Source organism: Podarcis pityusensis (assembly GCF_964106645.2).
Source record: "Podarcis pityusensis genome assembly, chromosome: 9".
NCBI classification, from domain to species: domain Eukaryota; kingdom Metazoa; phylum Chordata; class Lepidosauria; order Squamata; family Lacertidae; genus Podarcis; species Podarcis pityusensis.
The window spans coordinates 66,725,614-66,748,873 of NC_138034.1; the positions used below are offsets into that span (position 1 = coordinate 66,725,614).

At 46.4% G+C, this 23,260-nt stretch overlaps 1 protein-coding gene across 2 annotated transcripts in view; it reads right to left on the bottom strand.

The window, feature by feature from the left end:
• FRAS1 (Fraser extracellular matrix complex subunit 1) overlaps positions 1 to 23,260 on the bottom strand; it is a 369,664-nt gene that overhangs the window by 116,504 nt on the left and 229,900 nt on the right. For both annotated transcript variants that reach the window (XM_081020604.1, XM_081020603.1), the window contains exons 20-26: positions 14,812 to 14,964; positions 14,086 to 14,232; positions 11,725 to 11,871; positions 8,004 to 8,144; positions 5,194 to 5,337; positions 2,077 to 2,217; positions 963 to 1,233 (exon numbers count right to left, since the gene is read on the bottom strand). In XM_081020604.1, the coding sequence (XP_080876730.1) occupies positions 963 to 1,233; positions 2,077 to 2,217; positions 5,194 to 5,337; positions 8,004 to 8,144; positions 11,725 to 11,871; positions 14,086 to 14,232; positions 14,812 to 14,964 (1,144 nt within the window). The remainder of the gene's footprint in view (positions 1 to 962; positions 1,234 to 2,076; positions 2,218 to 5,193; positions 5,338 to 8,003; positions 8,145 to 11,724; positions 11,872 to 14,085; positions 14,233 to 14,811; positions 14,965 to 23,260) is intronic.

Below are 23,260 nucleotides of genomic sequence, written 5' to 3' on the forward strand. Positions count from 1 at the left end.
TTTCACCAGGCACTGCTGTCTTATTTTCAAGCTTCCCGCCTCAAAATGAAATGAGTCTTGAGGACCAGAAACTTGCATGTTTTTAAATAAAAACTGCGATTCTCAGACCACTGCAATCTGTATTTAGACCAGTCTCAATTTCTGCACTTGTGCCCCAATCATATATCTGGTGGTATCACTTCAATTCTAATCTTTCCCTTCTTCTCTTATTATTATTATTATTTAATAAATTTGTATACAGTCATACCTCAGGTTACAGATGCTTCAGGTTGCATTTTTCAGGTTACGGACCGCTGAAACCCGGAAGTACTGGAACGGGTTACTTCCGGGTTTCGGTGGTCGCATATGTGCAGAAACGCTAAATCGCACTTTGCGCATGTGCAGAAGCACCGAATCGCAGCCCGCAGCTGCGGGTTGCAAATGTGCATCCCGCACAGATCATGTTCGCAACCGAGCGTCCACTGTACAGCCGTATACCCATAGATCTCAGGGCAGTTCACAACATAAAGTTACTATATAAAAAATACAAAATACGTAGTAAAAATAACAAAGACAACCTGATAATCCACCCTTCCACAACACATCTAAAAGGGCATTGGATGTCAATCAGCCCAAGGCCTGGTTAAAGAGGTACGTTTTCGCCCGGCGCCTCAAGGTGTATAATGAAGGCACCAGGCAAATCTCCCTGGGGAGAACACACCACAAGTGGGGAGCCACCAAAGAAAAGGCCCATTCTCGTATTGCCAGCCTCTGGACCTCTCACAGAAGAGGCACAAGAGATCATCAGAAGATGATCTCAGGGTCCAGGTAGGTTCATATGGAGAGAGGCGGTCCTTGAGGTATTGCAACTCCTACCGCACCCATCCACACAGATGTAGAGCAACTTTCCCACGCTATTCGGAAGTACCCTTGGATAACTTCCGTGCACTGACAGCAAGAGATGTAAGGAAGCAGCAAATCACCTGGATTTCTTCTTATCATGCATGAAACGAACTCTCTGCCCCTTCACGTCTTCCACGGTGAAACGGTCGCCCTGGCTCAACTCTGTCTCTTTCCCATTTGCCACAGTCAGCAGTCGGCCGTTGGTGGGAGGGTCAACCACATGAAACAAGAAACCTTCTCCATTGCCAATGGGGCCTTGCAACTCCAGGATGGAGAGGTCAATGGGCTTCACCTCACCAATTCCTACCTGGAGTGAACCATTTGCCCTGAGAACAGGAGTCTGCATGACAGCTAAACCAAAAAAAACCAAACAAAACAAAACCCAGTTAATATGTAGACCTCGGCCTTTATTTCGCTGAAGATTTCTATATACCTTTTACAGTGCAGCTAACAGAAGTTGCAAAACTGACCACAATGCTTCCCCTGCCCATCTGCAACACAAAAAATACACAACGCCTTATGTCCCATTTTTAAAAGAAAAAAATCCAGCAGTTTTCTAGATCTCTCTTCTGCCTTAAGTGAAATACATAGGTTCGTTGCAGTAGAGAACACCAGAAAAGAGAAAGTTGGATGTTTTTATAGTAGCAAAGCCACTAATTTTAGGTAATATACCAGGAAGTTATAGGTCTGAGAGTTCTGGTGCCTTTTATCAGAGATCCCCTTGCCCACACTTCTGTATATATACAACACACATATATTGAACTACAATTCCCATGGTTCAATAAGGTTGAGAAAGAGAAATGGATCTGACTGTTAAATCAGATTACCTGCGGTGTAGATTGATTGATTATTATTACATTTCTATCCCACCTTTCCTTCAAGTCACTCAGGGTGTCATACGTGGTCCCACTTTTTATCGCAACAACAACCCTGTGAGGTAGGTTGGGCTGCGAGACTATGACTGGCCCAAGGTCACCCAGCGAGCTGGATGGCCGAGTGAGGATTTGAACCTTGGCTCTCTCTCAGGTCCTATTTCAATGCTCTAACCACTACACCGCACTGTCTCTGATCACCAGCCCTCCTCACAACCCATGAGGTTCACTGTTACCTCATATGAACAGATGGGAAACTGTAAGTGAGAGAGTGACCCGCACTACCCGGGTGCCAAGGGGAGCGTTATGGGAAAATACTCACTTTCACACTCTCTGCTCCAGGGATTTCCATAGAAACCATGGCTGCAGTCAGAGACACAGCGGCTTTCCTGCAAAAACGTAGTAGAGTCGCAAACTCGGCATCGACTTGATTTGTCGCATTCCAAACATCCTTTGGGGCAGGCTAGCATGAAAAGGAAAGGAACAAGACTTTCAAATAAAGATCAAATGCTACCACTGCCGTTTTCTAGTCTCGGAAAACAAGGCCACAACTGTGTTATTACTTTATTAATGGTCAACGAAACAAGAGTCCAAGCACAAACGGCTTGTTGAGCCAACATTGCCCTGAGCGCTGGGGGGTGAAGGGCAATGCAGCAAACAGGACTCTCAGACTATAAAATCTTCTCATTCATTTCAGGAAGCACACATTCCTTTACATGTGGACACCAGTGTCTGGGCACATGAGCGCATGAATACACACACACACACACACAAAGTTTGAGATCACACTTGATTGTGCCTCAGGAGCTCCTAAATCTGTGGTTGGCTTCGCAGTTAAACTCACTAAGCAGCTATTGTTATAAAGAATTACATTGTCTTAAATATGAAGAATGCAAAGGGACACATCTCCACGCTTTAACAAAAAGGGAGCCTGCTTGTTCAACATTTTTAAATTTGCTCCAGTTACTGTCGCTTCCAGATAATCTGTTTATTGAGCATTCTTCTTGATTTCTTTGCACAGTGTTTGTGGTGAGGTTATACAACGCTACCAGTTTATTGAGGATTCACTCTGATTTACTTGTGAAGCTAAATGAAGTTGCATCAAGCAGTTGTTATCACAGTCTCCAGTGCATATCCCTGTCACTTTCCTTACTGCAAACCTCCCCCTCCCCCAAAACACATTCATTTTTGGAAACAGGTTTGTTGCTCAGGAGTGTCACTTTTGCCAGTATGCCACAGAATCCCACTCACAAAATAATGCCCCAAAGAAATTATTATGAAGGCCTGGGTGACCTGAAGGGTTTGGATGTTTAGGCAGGATTATCAAACCGTAGAACGCTGATATATTGGGTTAATTGTTTTGCGAGATTCACCCATCTCTCGATTGTAAAAAGCCTCTAGGCACTTTACAAAAGAAGCATGAGCAGCTTGGACACCTGCGGCCAAGAGGCCGTCTGGTGTGAGCAAAGTTCAGTTGAGTAAGAACTTCCAAAAGCTAGGTATAAATACACTTAAAGCAGATTCTTCACCCCTCCTTTCCTAGTATAAGCTATGTCAGGCTTCCTCAACCTCAGCCCTCCAGATGTTTTTGGCCTACAACTCCCATGAGCCCTAGCTAGCAGGACCAGTGGTCAGGGATGATGGGAATTGGAGTCTCAAAACAGCTGGAGGGCTGAGGTTGAGGAAGCCTGATCTATGCCAGCTGGCAGCAATTCCTAGAAATCTTCCAGGGATTGAGGCCCAGCCCTTCACGCTCTAGGACCCTCGTACCTACGGGACCGCCTCTCCCGGTATGCCCTGCGGAGGACCTTAAGGTCCATAAATAGCAACACCCTAGAGGGCCCGGGCTCTAAGGAAGTCAGATTAGCCTCAACCAGAGCCAGGGCCTTTTCAACACTGGCTCTGGCCTGGTGGAACGCTCTGTCTCATGAGACCAGGGCCCTGCAGGATCTGATTTCTTTCCGCAGGGCCTGTAAGAAAGAGTTGTTCCGCCTGGCCTTTGGCTTGGAATCAACTTGATCCCCTCTTTCCTTTTTCCTTTCTCCTTCTGTGATGGAACTCCTATTTGGGGACTTCCCTGGATTTTTTCTGGCCCACGTAAAACCAGTCTGGATAGTTGGCCTTGGTGAAGATTTGACGTTTTCATCCCCAAAAAGTTCTTGATTTGAGTTTCTATTGAAATGAGGCTGCATTTTAATGTTGTATTTTAATCTTGTTTTTAAGTTGTATCTTAATCAATTGTTTTATATCTGGTGTTAGCCGCACTGAGCCCGGTCTTGGCTGGGGAGGGCGGGCTATAAATATTATTATTATTATTATTATTATTATTATTATTATTACCATGGAGCAGAGAGTGGCGGCTGCTTCAGGCGACAGAACTGGGGAGTGGGGAGCAGAGGTTGGCTGTTGGAGGACAAATACGATGGTGGACACTGTCCTGCTGCTAGTGTTGGAAGTAGCTTCCTTATTTGGAATGGGAGGGAAGGGAGGCTATCTCCTTCCTTGGAGGTTTTTAAGCAGAGGTTGGATGGCCATCTGTCATGGATCCTTTAGTTGAGATTCCTGCATTGCAATGGGTTGGACTAGATGACCACTGGGTCCCTTCCAACCCTACAATTCTATGATTCTATCGTATTCTTTGCCTGAGGCAGCAAAATGTCTTGGGCTGCCCTACTGTAAGCCACGCATATTCAGAGAACGAGTTCTCATCCCGAAATGAGTACAAAGTAAGATAAAGGATCAGAAGCTCTACTACAGCTCTTTGTGTCCTAAAGGTAAAGGTAAAGGCAGTGGCGTAGCGTGGGTTGTCAGCACCCAGGGCAAGGCAAGTAATTTGCGCCCCCTAACCCATGGATCTGCGCCCCCTAACCCTAACCCCCAGATGTTGCGCCCGGTGCGGCCGGCCCCCCCTGCACCCCCCACGCTACGCCACTGGGTAAAGGGACCCCTTACCATTAGGTCCAGTCGTGGCCAACTCTGGGGTTGCGGCGCTCATCTCGCTTTATTGGCCGAGGGAGCCGGCGTACAGCTTCCGGGTCATGTGGCCAGCATGACTAAGCTGCTTCTGGCGAACCAGAGCAGCGCATGGAAACGCCATTTACCTTCCTGCCAGAGCGGTACCTATTTATCTACTTGCACTTTGATGTGCTTTTGAACTGCTAGGTTGGCAGGAGCAGGGACCGAGCAACGGGAGCTCACCCTGTCGCGGGGAATTGAACCGCTGACCTTCTGATCAGCAAGTCCTAGGCTCTGTGGTTTAACCCACAGCGCCACCCAGTTTTCAGAGACCAACAACATCAACAGGTTTTTTTAAGTGAAGCACATAAGCTGGAATATTATTTTATCCAGCCCATGGATTCTCGAGTCCTCTTTTTGCTCAGGCTGCTTACCTGTGAACTCAAGTGTGTTTTTAAGCTTTAATCCCCTTATTGATATTCACCTGAGCACCTTTGCTCTCCGTGGTCTGCATAAAACCGCTTTCCACATGTCGAGACGCACTGGGAACCCATGAGGAGAAACGGGGATTCACAGCGGGCACATTCACTTGGGGCACGGCACTGCAGGCAGCGGTCATCATCACATCCTGGAAAACACGCACAAATAACTTAGGAACAAATTCCTCTAGACATAAACGCAGGGCACAGTTCTGTGTCTCGTGATCTGATTACACCCTGACCAACGCAGTATACACTGTTAGCTCATTCTGTCCTTACAATACTCTCGCAGGGCATGGCATGTCCAAGGTCACACAGTGAATTCTATAGCTGAGCAAGATTTTATATATATATATAATTTTTATTACATTTTCTGTTTTACAATTTAGAATATTCATTTAAGCAACCTTAAAATATCAAAAACTTCCCTTTTTCTCTTTCCATGGTTCATTTTGCAAAACATAAAGCCCTGGATATTTTATATAAACCAAACCATTCAGTATTCCATTATTACATCCATCAAAACTTATTTAAACTGCTGAATTTATCTTAATGCTGCCAATGTTTTCAAGTGTACACAATTCCCCCCCCCCAATATATTCAATAAACATTTTCCAATCTTCTTTAAACCTATGTTCTTCATGTTCTCTTATTCTGTCTGTTAGGCCCGCAAGCTGCACATATTCCATCAGTTTAAGTTGCCATTCTTCTGTAGTTGGGACCTTGCTCGTTTTCCATTTTTGGGCTAACAAAACACGGGCCGCAGTAGTGGCTTACATAAATAACCTTTTTTGACACCTGGAAAGCTGAACAAGAATTTGCACTTGGATTGTCTACATCAAAGCCCAACATTCTAGCCACTGCAGGGTGTACAAGTGTACGTATGTATGTGCATGCATACAGAGAGAGAGAGAGAGAGAGAGAGAAATATTGAGTATAATAGATGCTACCGGATGATTAGAGCTGGCAGGACAGAAGCCACTCAACACAAGCAGACAGCGGTTCCTAGCTCAAGTGCAGGTGGACATTGCCTCAGGGTCCCAGTTTTTGGCCTTAGGAGAACTCATTCAGGCGATGCACCAGTCTCCCGTCATCCTTGGGGTTTGACATTCCTGCAGTCTCTCCTGCTCCACAACTATGCAGGAGCATGTGGCTACAGAACAGGCTGCAGGCCCTTTAAATAGTGCAAACAGGTCTCCCAAGGTGGAGCCACTGTAAGGTCCAGACATGTCAACTTTTTAAGGCTTCAGATGACTCTTAAGCCTTTGCTGAGAGAGCATCTTCCCAAGTGCAGATATAAGGTCCTATTGGGAGCTGTCCAGGGTGCTGATCTGCCCGGACCTGGACAGGGCTTTGTATCCATTACCACTTTCCTTCAAGATCCCAAGCCTCAGAAGAACATTATAGATATATGCCAGCTTAAATGCCGTTGTAGGTCTTGAGGTGACAGCGCAAATTTGCGCCGAAGGTTTTCTGAGTAACGGGCTCTTTACTGTTCCCGTATGTCCTAAATCACAACAGACAGGTACTGTAAACCCAAAACGCTGTAAGCATAGCAGGGATCACATTGACAGGTCTCATTTGAAGGCAGAACTGGCACTCCGAATAGGATACCTCTGTCACTACAGTCAGATGGTGTCAGGACCAGAATTCACAGATTCAGACCATGAATCTGGAGGCTGAGAACCTCCAGAATCTGGAGGCTGAGAACCTACACCAAGAACCTCAGTCCCAGTGGCCAAATCCAGCCCACCAGACCTCTCTGTTTGGTCCTTGCGTCTCTACTCCATCCCACAGGGTACAAGAGTGACTTTGGCTGACCGGGAAGCCTCCTTGAATTGTGATAATGCCTCTTCCTCACCTGGAAGAAGGATGGGGTGGAAACCTCTGACTTCTGCCTTACAGCAATGCAGCCTACTCTACACAAATAAGAGTCAAAGGATCATAGAACTGTACAGTTGAAAAGAATCCCAAGTCCCAATCCCTAGTCCAACCCCCTGGAATGCAGGGGGAAAGGTCTGCCCACTTTCGCACCTGGCCCTGCCCACTACAAATATGCGGCCCTCAAAAAGTTGCCAATGGTGGAATGCTGCCCTTGGGTTGTAAAAGATCTCTCACCCCAGTCATGGACTGCTACATTCCTGTGAAGGAATGTGGACAGCACAGCAACTGTTTGGCATGCCCTTCTCACCAATGAGGGACGCGGGTAGTGCTGTGGGTTAAACCACAGAGCCTAGGGCTTGCCGATCAGAAGGTCGGCGGTTCGAATCCCCGCGATGGGGTGAGCTCCCATTGCTCGGTCCTTGCTCCTGCCAACCTAGCAGTTCGAAAGCACGTCAAAGTGCAAGTAGATAAATAGGTACCATTCCAGCAGGAAGGTAAACGGTGTTTCCGTGCGCTGCTCTGGTTCACCAGAAGTGGCTTAGTCATGCTGGCCACATGACCCGGAAGCTGTACGCCGGCTCCCTCAGCCAATAAAGTGAGATGAGCGCCACAACCCCAGAGTCGTCCGCGACTGGACCTAATGGTCAGGGTTCCCTTTACCTTAACCTTTTTTCTCACCAATAGCATGAGCTCTCCCCCTTCTCCTTGTGTCCTTTACCGCCCAGTCCAAAGCAAAATCTCGACTGGTCTCGCAAAGTGGCAGAGGACCCACCCCACTGACTTGTCTCAAATGGGGGCACAAGAAACAATCTGTCCAGCAAGGAATTAGTGAGCTTCCATAGCAGTATCTGACAGAGGTCGTTTGTGGATGGCGTCCTTGAGAAAGGAAATCAAGTACACTTACCCTGCAGGCAAAGGAGCAGAGACTTACTTTGGCAAGTGTCGGATTCTTTGTAGAAAGCAGGAGGGCAACGCTCCACACAGGAACCTTCGTGCAGAATGTGTCCCTCCATGCACTGCAAGCAGTCGGTGCTCTGGGGACCACTACAAGCGTTGCAGCTCCAGTCACACTCTGGAATACAAAGAAGGAAGAAAATACACACACATCCTAAGCAAAGCCCACGGTCTGCTCGGCTTCCACCCACCCATTTTAACATACCAAACGGTACTGACTGCAGATGCATTGAAGGGCAAAGAAAGAACAGCGGAACAGATGCAAGGCAGGAGAGAAAATGCCTAAGGAGATGTTCTTAGAATAACACAGATCTTTCTCTGGGGTTTAACATTTCCCAATTATGTTAAACATGGACACAGGAGGCTGCTTTTCAAAGGTCCAGTCAGGCAGTCGCAACGGCTGCTCCCTTGAGGTCCTTGCGGTTGCTGTCGGCTGACACTGCTCCATGGCGTCTCCTGCCACAGTTAAACCGTAAATCTCTTATCTTCCACTCCTGCAGACTTCTGGGATTTCCCCGCAAGCGCTGCTAATTAAGCAGGCCGAATCAATGACGAAGGTGACATTGCCCTGAAGTCAAAAGGAATTTCGGAAGAGAGCGTGGCAAAGTTAATAACAGGGAGGCAGGGACATCTCAGCCGCGCTGCTCCAGGCACCTGCTGGGTACCTCCTGGGAGACGCATGCAATAACTGTGAGAGAACCATGCTACTGTGAAAAGAGCTGAGCATTTATTCAGCACCAACAGAGCGCCAAGTGCTATACATCGGGGTGGGCTTAAGAACCTAAGAACAGCTCTGTTTGATCCAACCAAAGTCCAGCATCCTGTTCTCAGGGAGACCAACCAGAAGGTTATGGGATGCCTGTAAGCAAAACCAAAGAGTAACAGTCCTCTCTACACCTGCAGTTCCCATCAAAGGCTTACTGACTCCATCTAGCAGTCAGAACTATCGGATCTAATCTGCTCTTTACTAGGCAGAGGGCCTTCTCAGTAGTGGCGCCCGCTATGTGGAACGCCCCCCCCCATCAGATGTCAAGGAAATAAACAAATATCTGACCTTTAGAAGACATCTGAAGGCAGCCCTGTTCAGGGAAGTTTTTAATGCTTGAAGTTTTATTCTGTTTTTAGTGTTCTGCTGGGAGCCGCCCAGAGTGGCTGGGGAAACCCAGCCAGATGGGCGGGGTATAAATAATAAAATTATTATTATCATTTACTAGAACCTCATGATCTATTAACCAGGGCCATGTGTACAATTGTGAAAGTAATGCGGTTAGAATAAAAGACAAGGTGCCTCTGAGCATTCTGAGATTAGGATTTTGTTTTCAGCACCAGAACTCAACTGAACTCAACCTCCAGTCCTTTCACATAGAAGTCTGTTCCTGGATAACTTGCTTCATTCCAGCAGATTAATTTCAGAGGAAAAAGCTGCTTTCTTGCTGCTTAAACCTTGGGTGATCTACTGCTAATCGCCCAGAGATGTTGTCAGGAGACCCCAGCCTACCTTTCGCAAACCCCTGCTGTGCAATACAGAGAAGTGAAGTGGACTACAATCCCCAGGATGCGATATTGGTGAAGGAAATGGCGATGGAGGTGTGGAACGGGAGAGAAGCTAGCACAGGATATAGCAATCACAAAAGTCCTAGAGGAACAGGGTGGCATGGCCCTGCCATAGAGATAGAAGCTGTCCTAGTCAGGTGTTACACAGACCCAGAGAGGATGATGAGGGAGCCCTGCTGAGTCTAAGAATAGCCCCTTCTCCAAGCTTAAGAAGGGGGGCTGTTGTAAAAGGAAACCAAGAAAGCACTGGCACTCTAGTCTTCCAGACCTCAAGGTGAGCCAAGGTGCAAAAACATATGTGCAATAAGAAGTTGGAGCTGTCCTTGAGTGCCCTGGCAAGAGAAACTTGAGCAGAGCAGAAACGGTGAGAGTGGGCGTAAGAGGAGAGAGGGGACATGGGGACACTTTACAAATTGACGTTGCCCCTAGAGTCCCAGCGGCAGCATTTAGAACTATTTGGCATGTTAGATGGCTGGCATCACGCTGCAAGTCTGTGCAACACCATCCCATTTCCTGGAAGGCACTCTCAGTGGCGCTGAAACAACGTCTGCATAGCTCCTCTCCATGGTAAGTAATTCTGGGTGCTGCAGCTAGATCAGAGATCATTTGTCACGGGGGCAAGGGGGCTCTTTTAACCTGCGCCAAAGCAAAAGAATTTCTCCCATTGAATCCACATCCTCCAGCCACATGAAATATCAGCTCAGTACTCCTTTTGAAAATCCTGAAATCCTTCTCCAATATACATCAGGAAAAAATACAGCCCGGCGAACTCCGGAGGATTTATTTTACATTCTAGGTTAGCTTGGGAATCAGGGTAGGAATTTAGGATTATAGATGGATGCCAATTTCGGTTTCTTTCTGTTTCTCCCTTTTTCAGCCTTAAGTTCAGCTCTCTGCATTTCTGCATCGGTTTGCATCTTTTTAAAAGCCACCATGAAAATTCACCAGCATTTTAGTGCAAATTTCTCCTAATCTATTTGTATGCAACTTTACCCTGATATGCACATTTTTGCAAACAATTTCCCCAAATGTAATGCATTTTTGCATGCTATTTTCACTAACTTGCACATTTCTAATGCATGCTTCCCCCAATACACACATTTCTGTACATCTTGTTCGGTTAGAGAACGGCATCACAAAATTCAGAGAACTGTGAATTTCAAAGAGAAACCCGTTTTGGTTCCTGTGTTATTTCAGGAAGTGCAAATTAGGATGTTTCATATTGAAATAGGAACTGAACTGAATTTCTTCCCCACCCCTAATTAGGATAATAGTAAAAATTAGCAGGTTGCTGGATTCTGTCTGTGGGCAAGGGGGGAAGAGCTGTCCTTCTTGACTCTCCCCTGATTTCGCTGCTAAACAGTTTGCAGTGAATTTTGAACTCCACTCTATATGCTCATATCCTGCTGTGACATGAAAATGAGTCTAGAACCTTTTATGAGTCCTGGGACCACGTTCCTTAGCTTTAACTTTCTTCCACCTTGGGTAGTTAAAGAGAGTCCCAGTGTTTCAGGTTAGTTAATTATACAGCAAGCCTTCTGAGGGTGATGCACAGGAATCTTTGATGGTGGTGCATTTGCAATGTAGCTTTATACAAATTTAATAAATAATAATAATGAAGGTATGAAGAGGGAAGGAAGAAAATATTCATATTGGGCCTGATTTTCTTCCTCAGAATACACAAATGTGGAACCAGCAGCATGTGCTGAAGGCTTGTTCCTTCAAAGTTCTCTCCTGAAATATGTATATTCAGCCTTGCAATATTTATAAATCAGAGAAAACTCCAGCAAATATACAAAATCTTATATAAATGTTAAAGGGGAGGAGGAGGAATTTAGTAAGTTAAGCTCACCCATCAATCGACTGAACCGCTAGCTGAGCAAATGTCAAATCTTGACCCTTGGAAGAGAGTTTGATGGCTCACTTACTCAATCATTTACGAGGGAAGGATTTGCAATAATCTTGTTTTTCACTGGGAGCAGAATCCCATGAAAGCAGATAACCAGGGGAGCGAGGGGAGCGGCAAAGATGGGAAGGATGGGGTTTGGAAGGAGAGAGTGAAGAAGGCTTTGCTGTGACTTAAACTAGACTCTTAACCATTGTTATTGTGATCCAAGACGAGAACACCTCTCTGTTTCTTTCACCTTTGCAGGTCTTGGTGGAGACGTCCAGGTAATACTGGGGAGCGCAGCTGTCATCCTGGCATTCGCCAAAGAGCAAGACGTGGGACGGGTCTCTGCAGGATGTGCAACGGGTCCCTGAATCACAGCTCAGGCACTGACTACTGCAAGCTGTAGAAGAAGATAAAAAGCAGGATGACTGATCGCAGTTATTTTTAACGGCTGGAGCACAATCGCCGCTAAGAACACGAGCTGGGAGGTCTCTGGTTTAAAGCAAGCTTCAGCCACCAGCCCGAGACAAGCCATTATCTCTCAGCCTACCCATCTGCAATATGGGAACAATAAGTGTCTGAAATGCTAGAACAATGATGATTGACTGAGCTATTGTATTTAGAGCACTTTGAACACTTCAAACAGCTACAAAACTATGCAAAGTGAGGGAAAGTGGCTAGGGAGAGGTTGGGCGGACACAGGCAGAGAAAGAGTTATTCAATCCTGCAGTGCTACAAACTCCAACTATCCTGCCCAACGCTGCCAGTGTGGTGTAGAGCACCAGTGTGGTGTAGTGGTTAAGAGCGATAGACTCGTAATCTGGGGAACCGGGTTCGCGTCTCCGCTCCTCCACATGCAGCTGCTGGGTGACCTTGGGCCAGTCACACTTCTCTGAAGTCTCTCAGCCCCACTCACCTCACAGAGTGTTTGTTGTGGGGGAGGAAGGGAAAGGAGAATGTTAGCCGCTTTGAGACTCCTTAGGGTAGTGATAAAGCGGGATATCAAATCCAAACTCTTCCTCTTCTTCTGCGTTCAGACCACAAATAACTTTACCAATGGGTCAACAGCTATTCATACACGCACACATACGTTTCCCCTCCTCCATGACACAGAAGTGAATAACACATTCAGGAAGAGAGGTATGTACTTCTCTGTAATTTTTGTGAGTCGTCTACTGAAACCCTTCCTCAGTTGCCTTTTCCCTGGGAAATCCACCCACAAGAGAGACGAATTCTTCAATGAGGTCACCTGGGCTTTAGCACAATCCTACCCAAAGAGGCCCAACTCACACCCACACAACAAGTCTTTTGGCGCCAGGCTAAAACATTTTTTTTAAATTTGCCCAGGTGTTTCAAATGCTCTCTATACTCCTAAGCCTGCATAAGGGTCCAATCTGCTATTTTTTGTCATTTATTTTTGTTGTTATTGCGCTACAATGTAAATCATTTATTATATGTCTGTTTCACTGCCCTGGAATCCAAGTCGGATGAAAGGTGCCATACAAAGCTTTTAAATCAATAAATATTGAACCATTCTTGTTGCCTCCTTTCCATCGTCTCCCTCCAAGGTGGTTCAAATGTTTTGAAAGTTCATGCAGCTCTCTTATGAGGCGAGAATGCAGAAAAGGGACTCTTTCTTTGATTAAAACGGCCCGTGTATCAGAAACTCCCTGCATGAAGAAAGCTAGCACATCAGGGGAAAGGCCTGACATTAAATAGACCAGGTGGACTATGCTACATTACCTTGCTAAATGTTTGAATAGATTCCCATTGAAGAGCCAAGAATGGAACTATTAGAGTTAACGCAGCTCTAGGGTTTTCATGTCTGGGTATTCTTTGCCCCTTAAGGGCACACAAATCTTCATCCACCTCCCCATCTAAAATCTCTGATATACCTAATTTTCTATGCCGCAGCATCTGACTCATTTTGTGTCACAAGCCTTAATTAATTCACATTTGCAACACATCTAAGAAGCTGCATGGATTAACAGAGTGAAGAAGTAGCTAATAATTAGATGTTTGATGAGGCACATTTGCAAAACTCAAAATATACCAGTGACACATTATTCAAAATGACAAAGAAAAGGCAAAATAAATTTGCAATGTAAGCTAGTTAAGACAGAGCTGTCTTTACACTGCATGTCTTATTAACATTACTTATTAACATGAAGTGTTGTTTTTTAAAATGCAAACCTGTTTTGTGAAGTGTCTTAAATATAAATGTTAAGTTAATTCCCCCATTTCAGCTATTTCTCCCTGCCCCTTAAAAACTCTTCCCCACTCCAGTTTTGGTGGCTATTTCAAGACTGATATGCTTGGATCTGAATCACAGCAACTTAGAACCATAGAATTTTAGCGTTGAAAAGGGTCCTGTGGATTATCTAATCCAGGCATGGCCAAACTTGGCCCTCCAGCTGTTTTGGGACTACAATTCCCATCATCCCTGACCACTGATCCTGTTAGCTAGGGATGATGGGAGTTGTAGTCCCAAAACAGCTGGAGGGCCAAGTTTGGCCATGCCTGATAACCCCCTGCAATGTTTATCTAAATCATCTTTCCATTTTTTTCTTTGTTTAAGCAACAAACAGATAAAGCAAGAAGCAGAAGGACGTACGTTTGCAATGCTGGTTCTCATCCCTGTAGAACCCGAGGAAGCAGGCAGAGACGCACGTGCCGATGTGAGAGAGAACAAGGTTCGAATCGCAGGAGGTGCAGGAGGAAGGCCCCTCGCCTCGGCAACTTCTACACAAAGCGTCACACTCTGGAGAGGAAAGACATTGTGGAAACGTACGTCTGTGAGAAGCAGCCTCTCTGCAAACAGGCCATTAAGAGCATTACTGTAACTCTGTGCATCAGGGAGAAAAGTGTGTTGGGTTTGGAGTGGAGGAGGCAGGATTCAAATCCTGGTTCAGCCATGAAGCTCACTGGGCAACCCAGGTATAATAATAATAATAATAATAATAATAATAATAATAATAATATTTATACCCCGCCCATCTGGCTGGGTTTCCCCAGCCACTTTGGGTGGCTGTCAACGGGATATTAAAATACAATAATCTATTAAACATTAAAAACTTCCCTAAACAGGGCTAGCTTCAGATGTCTTCTAAAAGTCTGGTAGTTGTTTTTCTCTTTGACATCTGGTGGGAGGGCGTTCCACAGGGCGGGCGCCACCACCGAGAAGGCCCTGTGCCTGCTTCCCTGTAGCTTTGCTTCTCACAGCGAGGGAACCGCCAGAAGGCCCTCTGAGCTGGACCACAGTGCCTGGGCTAAACAATAGAGGTGGAGATGCTCCTCTAGGTATACAGGGTTGAAGGCATTTTTTTCAGGTGCTACTCACTTCGACACTCCCCGCCAGCCTTGTAATATCCCGTGGGGCACTCAGGCAAGCAGCGCTCTCTCAGGAGCAAATGATGGAGGTTTTGGCACTTCAAGCAGATGCTTCCCGTGTCCTGGAGATCTGCCACGCACTGCGCACACGAGGGGTGGCAATCTGCAGAAGGAGAAGAGAACATTGGCATGAACGTGAGATAAGTCTATGAGACCACTGCCCAAAGCACAGCACAGTCATAGGAATGTACGAAGAGCTGGCTGGATCAAGCCAACGGCTCACCTGGTCCAGCATCCTGTTTTCATAGTGACTGAGCAAATGCCTGCAGGAAAACCATAAGCAGGATCTGAGCACAAGAGCAACTCTCCCCTCCTGTGGTTCTAGCAACTGGGATATCAGGCTATGACCGTCACAATGTTTCAGAAGCTTCTGCCAAATGCTTTGGTCTGCCATGTTGATCTTGGCCTGTTTTAATAGCTAAATGGATACTTTTCTCCAAGGGATGAAAATCTGGGATGTAATGATTATGGATAGCTGTAGCAAGGACATGGGTGGCGAGTGGGATGTGGGTGGCGCTGTGATCTAAACCACAGAGCCTAGGACTTGCTGATCAGAAGGTCGGCGGTTCGAATCCCCGCGACGGGGTGAGCGCTCGTTGTTCGGTCCCTGCTCCTGCCAACCTAGCAGTTCAAAAACACATCAAAGTGCAAGTAGATAAATAGTTAACGATCCGGCGGGAAGGTAAACAGCGTTTCCGTGCACTGCTCTGGTACGCCAGAATCGGCTTAGTCAAGTTGGCCACATGACCCGGAAGCTGTCTGCAGACAAACGCTGGCTCCCTCAGCCTATAGAGCAGGGGTCGGCAACCTTAAGCCTCATGGGTCACAAGTGGCCCAGGGGAGTTGTTTAACCAGCTCGGTTGGCTTCCGTGTGCCATGCTAAACCGGCATGGAGCAGAGCGGGGACTGCCTTCCACAATGCTGGCCGGCTTCCCATTGGCTGCAGGAAGCTCCTGCAGCCAATGGAAAGCTGTGCACCCCTCCTCCTCGCTGGAAGGAGCGCCAGAAATAGTATTTGTGCTTGCATGTACACAAACACACATACACACTCCAGCCCACCACGGTATCTGCGGGACTGTGAACCGGCCCAAGCCACAAAAACTTTGCCAACCCCTGCTATACAGCGAGATGAGCATGCAACCCCAGAGTCGTCCATAACTGGACCTAACAGTCAGGGGTCCCTTTATCTTATAGCAAGGAGAGAATCATTCTGTGGAGACTGGAGGCAGGGGTGGATTAGATTGGGGGGGTAGATATTCATGTAAAAAATAGTTATTAAAGATGCATTGACTTGATTAATTGAATAACTATACTTGTTTGTGCATTATGGACATGGAAGAAGAAGAAAGAGGCAGATTGCCTGTTCAATGTAGAAGTAGCATCAGACCCGGCTCTTAGGCGGTTGAAGTAGACAATTAACAGCAATTACCAGACTCAGTGTGGCTTCTCTTCCCTGCTTCCCTTATGTTCATCCTGCTTTTATTTTCAAGCACTGAGGTGTTGAACACATTTCCTTCCCCTCCCAAGGCTTGTGCCTTGCTTCATTGCCTCGAAGACTCCTGTACAGCCTTCCCTAACAAGCACAGAAAATGTTTGGCTTGAGAGGACTGCCTGGACGCTCAGTTGCCAAAACCACTCTGTCACTTGGAAACTATTTCTGAAAGCACGGCAAATGTCCAGGGTTGGTTCCGATATGAGATAAAGGGGTGAAACTGCCTTCAGGCACCACATTTCCTTCAAAGCAAGCTAAGTCTGAGCCTCCTATAATACTAAATCAAGTATGATTTATTAAACCATGGGTTAGCATTATGTGTGCACCCTGCCCAGCACCAAGAAGAAGAAGAAGAAGAAGAAGAGGAGGACTTTGGACTTGATATCCTGCCTTTCACTCCCCTTAAGGAGTCTCAAAGCGGCTCACAATCTCCTTTCCCTTCCTCTACCACAACAAACACTCTGTGAGGTGAGTGAGGCTGAGAGACTTCAGAGAAGTGTGACTAGCCCAAGGTCACCCAGCAGTTGAATGTGGAGGAACGGGGAAGCGAACCCGGTTCCCCAGATTATGAGTCCACTGCTCCTAACCACTACACCACGCTGGTTCTCATGGTTTGCTTACTGTAATGTGTATGGGTTGCTCGTGCGTAAGTTGCCGCCTCTCCAGGCTTTGTTGCCTTGCTAAACCTTTCAGTCTGGGCAGCCCTTCACTTTGTGGCTGCCTCAGTCGCTAGCAGAATCCGTCAGTGGGCATTTCTTAAATCTTTTCCAACATAAAAGTTGTTTGACACCCAGTCTCCTCCTACTCTCTCTGCGCGGAAGTCTTCTGCGCAGGGTGGGCGTGGGTAGCGGGGGACCCGTGCTCTCCCCGCTGGTGTCCGGTGAAGAGTCCTGGAGCCCTCTCGCCGATTCCCCCATCAGCCCCTCTTTATCCCTGGTGTTGCGCTGATTTGCTTCCCCATCTGCAGAGCTGCCTCTCTCCCTGCTGGGCCCTTCTCCAGCATCATTTGAGAGCCTTCCCTCCACTTCTAGCTCCGATGTCAGTTCCCTGACAGCTTACTACCAACAAACCAGGATCTGAAGCCATGGTTTGCTGTTGACTTACAAACCCTGGTTTGTTTTAACTATAGCTTGCCATTATGCGTGAACTGATTGATTTGCAAAGCCCTTAAGAACTTGGGTCCACGATACCTTAAAGTCCACCTAAGCCTTAATATCCCAGCTTAATTGCTAAGGTTTGTTGGAGGAATGCTGTCAACTCTCCAACGTGTGAATGAGGCCCACTTGCCATCTACAAGAAATCAAGCACTCTATATGGCTGGTCCAGCAATGTGGAATGCACATCCATTGGAAACCCACCAAGCACCCTCTTTTTTATTTTTAGGCAGCGTCTAAAGACTTTCTTGTATCAACCAGCTTTTCAGACTGGATGTGTTTCACACGAGTGGCGAGCTTCTTATACCATTTTCTGCTTTTGTATCTTTCTTGTGTTTATATTTGCTGTTGGCCACTTAAGACATTTCCTACACAGGCTAGATGTATATAAACATTTTTTATAAATAAAACAGAAACTTAAAAGTGGGAAGATTTTTCGTTCTTCACTAAAATGTTAAAAACTATTTTAAAAACAGTGGCAAAGGCCCATCTAAGTACCTGCAGCCAGGAACACGAATCAGCTGATGATGCCATTTAAAACGAAGGCGTTTTCAGAGGGTAAGAATCTGATAGGGTAAAGGCGCAGAGCCCTTTAGGAAGAGAGTGCCACAAGGAAGGTGCCGCTAGTAAGATTTATTAGGGAGAAGATAGGCAGGCCTTCTCCATTCGAAGGAAGCAGCCTGAACACAAGTTCTCTTGTCCTGAGAAAAGATGCCTTGAAATACGGTTAACGTGGAACTGAAAAGACTGTTTATGTACGCTACAACAGCTGCAAGGATGCTGCTTGCCCAGAGCTGGAAAGACGGCAAGATACCCACTAGGGCAAACTGGCAGATGAAATTACTGGACTATACAGAGATGGCAAGATTAACTGGGAAAATCAGAAAACAGGAGGATCAAAATTTATAAAATTTATAGGGAATTTATAAAAATTTCTAATATAATATTTCTAATTGTGTTGCATTTATATATAGCAAAGGGAAGTCTATAGCAATTAGGTATATTTTAATCTAGTCAACTATGTACCGTAATAGGCTTATGTTACAAAACAAATATGGATTTTGAATTGGATGTTTGCAATTCTTTTTCGGTTTTGGAATAAAGTTTTTTTTTTTAAAAAAAAACTTCAACAGAGAATGGGACAAATATATATTATATTTGAAAGACCACTGTAAACACTCAAACACTTTTGCTGTTGTTGTTGTTTAGTCATTTAGTCGTGTCCGACTCTTCGTGACCCCATGGACCAGAGCACGCCAGGCACTCCTGTCTTTCCCAACATCAGGGTCTTTTCCAGGGAGTCTTCTCATCTCATGAGGTGGCCAAAGTATTGGAGCCTCAGCTTCAGGATCTGTCCTTCCAGTGAGCACTCAGGGCTGATTTTCTTAAGAATGGATAGGTTTGATCTTCTTGCAGACCATGGGGCTCTCAAGAGTCTCCTTCAGCACCATAATTCAAAAGCATCAATTCTTCGGCGATCAGCCTTCTTTATGGTCCAGCTCTCACTTCCATACATCACTACTGGGAAAACCATAGCTTTAACTATATGGACCTTTGTTGGCAAGGTGATGTCTCTGCTTTTTAAGATGCTGTAAAACACTTTGGCAGGCTTTAAATTACTCCTGCAATGATACGTAGATTTTGGATACAATGGAGTACTGTTAATTAGATGGACTTATAATATGCAGTTGAAAAAGTTATTTAAAGAACCCACGGTGGGGAGGAGGGGAGTTCTAGAATTCAGAAGAATCTTGTGTGAAATTCTAATATTTGAAGTAACATTATTTGTGTGAATGAATTTGTAAAACCAAATTTAAAAATGAAATACGATTAATGTGTGCTCAACCCATTTTCACCACACTTAGAAGGTCAATGATCACTCTTTTTGTATTTTTACCACTGAGAGCCAGAAGTGAGAGAGGGCCATTTGGGTTTTCTGCCGCTGGCACTGGCATTCTCCACATGCCCGAACTTGCAGCGCCACCAGGTCTCCACACTGACCATGTTTTCAGAAAAGCACTGGGCATGTTGTCCGCCTCCAGCCACCTATCAGCCTAGAGAGGATGGAGTTCACAGCAGGGAGAGGCAGACTCAGACCCCCTCCTACTTTGCCAGCAACCCGTCAACAAGTTGCTCATGACCTTCCCCTGAACCAAAGGAGTTCCAGAAAGTTTTACAAGAAGTCTTTTGTGCACAATGCAGGGACAATGGAAGGGATCCTGGAAGCCAAATTATTCCTCATTACGGTGATTCAGAAAATTATATGGGAAATGATGGCTGTCTTGAAAGCAATGCAATCAAGCTGCTGCCTTCGAAGTACCATGCATAGCTTGCTGCCAGGTTTCCTGCTGGAAGTTAACCTTTCCATCCGTTTCCAAAACTTCCACTACAAGTGAATGAAAAGATATTGGGATTCTGCAACCCAGACCTGGCACTCCAAAGGAACTGAAGAGAATCAAGGAGCTCAAATTCCAACGGCAATAGATTGGCAATGAATGAACAAAACAAAGACCTTTGGGGGATATCATAAGCCAGCATGCAACCCAAAGTTAGCACATCTTTAAGCCACACTGGTTCCAATGGGAGAAATCTAGGAGCATGTTTAATGTGCAGTAATCAAAAAGTGTTGGGAGTGCTTAATATTAGGCTCACCCTTGCCCTGTGTTCCTAGCCCGATCCTGTAGGGCTTCGAAACAGGAGCCACTGAGATCAGACACTGGCTCCCTTTGCCACAAGGACTTGCTGGCTACAGAGGAGAACCTACAGACATTTCTAGCCAGGAGATTCATAACAGCCCTGACAAGTCCTGGCCTGGAAATCAAGTGATAGAGGAGGGTCAATCAGGAGCTACCAGAAAGTAGAAAAGCTTGGTGCCAGCTTCCTCAGTTTGGGCAATGTCTTGCTGAGAGAAGCCATGTGGTTCTACCCGTATGCATACAACTACCGTATTTTTCGCCCTATAGGGTGCACTGGCCCATAGGGCGCACCTAGTTTTTTGGGGGGGAAATAAATAAATAAAAATTTATTCCCCCCCCCCAGTTGCGGGACTGGGGCAGGGGAAGCCCGAGCTTCCCCCGACCCCAGCCCCCAGAACAGGCTGCTATCCGCAAGCCTTGCGAGCCCGGCGGGAACTCCCGCGGGCTCGCAAGGCTTGCGGACATCTGCCCGAAGCCCGCGGTGCGCTCCGGAGCACGCCCCGTGCTTCGGGCTGCAGGCTGCTGCCCGCAAGCCTTGCGGATAGCTTCCTGAAGCCTGGAGAGCGAGAGGGGTCGGTGCACACTGAGCCCTCTCACTCTCCAGGCTTCAGCGAAAGCCTGCATTCGCCCCATAGGACGCACACACATTTCCCCTTCATTTTGGGGGGGGGGGGAAGTGTGTCCTATAGGGCGAAAAATACGGTATTTCCCTGAACACTGTATAGATTAAGATGCTTCCTTGCTCTCAAGTTGGAACCCTTTATTATTTGCAGCAAATTCAGTAGCCTAAGGCAGACTTCCCAAACCTGGTGCGCTGCAGATCTATTGGACTACAACTCCCATCAGCCCCAGCCAGCCCTGACTAAGCTAGAGCTGATGGGAGTTGTAGTCCAAAATAGAATGCACTTGGTGTCAGGAGCAGGTGTTGGGAATAAATCACACAGAGCAAGTAAAAGTACAGTATTTTTCGCTCCATAGGGTGCACCTGACCATAGGGCACACCTAGTTTTCAGAGGGGGAAATCATGGGGGAAAATATGATTCCCCCCCCCCCCAGCTCTGGGAGCAGCGGACAGGCTGCAGGCAGCCTGAGGCTGATGGGACTTATATTTTGCACTATATAACATGCACCTACTAGTTTGTCCAGGTGAAATGCACTGCAACACAAATAAAGAATTGGTATTTTGACTTAAGTCTCTGACATGCTCCCACACACCTCCCAAACATTAAACCAGGACAACTTTTGCTTCCATGCCATTGCACAGACGTATGTCTGCACAATTTGTTTGCTTTTGCCTCTGTGTGCGAACACAGTTCCCATAAGTGAGTCTTTCCTTCCTGGGGGGAGCACCGATCTCTCTCTATCCTGCAGCACTGCTTTGACCACGGGGACATCAAAGGACGCACGTTCACGCTATTGATCTCTCTCAGAGGGGAAGAAAAACAAGAGAAAAGGAGAGGCTTGTAGTGAATTTGATGGACCATGGGGAACCAGGGATGGAGGGATGAGGGGAAAGAGGTACTTTATACTGTAGAAACTTGTTTGGATTTTTCACAGCCATTTCCCTTTGAGCTAAAGAATAAAAAAAAACCTGAAAGGGAACACAAAATTCTCTTTAATGTTTCCCGCTTCCACCATAATAATATTTTCTCTTTATATTTATCTTTCTGTCCTTCACGACGCCCATTGGAATGAACGGGAGGGAGAATTTGCTTTCAGTTTAGTCTAGCATCAATCTCAAGCGGTTAAGATAATGCACACCATTGTTCCAAACACATTGCTTATAACCTGAAGGGTGCTGGAATCATAAAAACAGAGAGCAGGAAGGGATGTTGGGGTCATCTATTCCACATCCCTCGCTCAGCGCAGTAATTTTTCTACAGCATATCTGCCCATGAGTTTACCACAGTTCCAAAACCAGAACTCCTCCTCATGTATCTTTGGAGCATTTCTCCAGCGTAAATAACAGTAAACCCAGAATTCAAAAATCAATTTAGGGGGGAAATCCTTCCAATAAACATTAGATGATCACCAGGGCTGGCTGGCTAAATTAGTCCTGTTTGGGCCAGTGAGGAGACCAGGGGAGAATTAGCTGTGGGATCCCAGAACGGGTAATCTTCATAAAAAAGGGAGGGGAGGAAGGGGAATAAAAGATCAAGCTAAGTTCAAACTGAAAGCCAGGCAGAATAGCTTTGACTTACAGGCCCTGCACCTCTTCCGCAAGCCAGCATATGGTTCAGTCTTTTACGAAATGGTAATAACTCGTTGAGGACGAGTCAACACTCTATTCTCCCTCAACAAAAAAGGAAGGGGTGGAGAACTAAATAAATTGTGCTCACGGCGCTTCTCCATTAAATTCACTGGCAAATGCTTAGGCCACAATCTTCCAGAAATTTCATCAGGTCTACCATGAATAAAGTGGGACGCGGGCGGCGCTGTGAGTTAAACCACAGAGCCTAGGACTTGCCGATCAGAAGGTCGGCGGTTCGAATCCCCACGACGGGGTCAGCTCCCATTGCTTGGTCCCTGCTCCTGCCAACCTAGCAGTTCGAAAGCACGTCAAAGTGCAAGGAGATAAATAGGTACCACTCTGACGGGAAGGTAAACGGTGTTTCCGTGCGCTGCTCTGGTTCGCCAGACGCGGATTAGTCATGCTGGCCACATGACCCAGAAGCTGTACGCCGGCTGCCTCAGCCAATAAAGCGAGATGAGCGCCGCAACCCCAGAGTCGGCCACGACTGGACCTAATGGTCAGGGGTCCCTTTACCTTTACCTTACCATGAATAAAACTTAGTCGAATGCCATCCCACTAAGAGCACACAAGGTATGACTTGTGCAACATTCCTCCACATGTTACAAAGTTCCATTTGGATTCTTAAAAATGGAGGTGTCTGGAATATATGTAAGGAGGTAGGCAAATGAGGAGTGGCAGACTGACACTGGTGGGGCAGTGCCCCACTTGCGTTAATTTACTTGCACTAATTGGTTCACGTAGCCCAGAGTCTCCTTTAAACCTGAGGAACTGCCACCCACTCTGAAAGATAATGATAGTTGCCT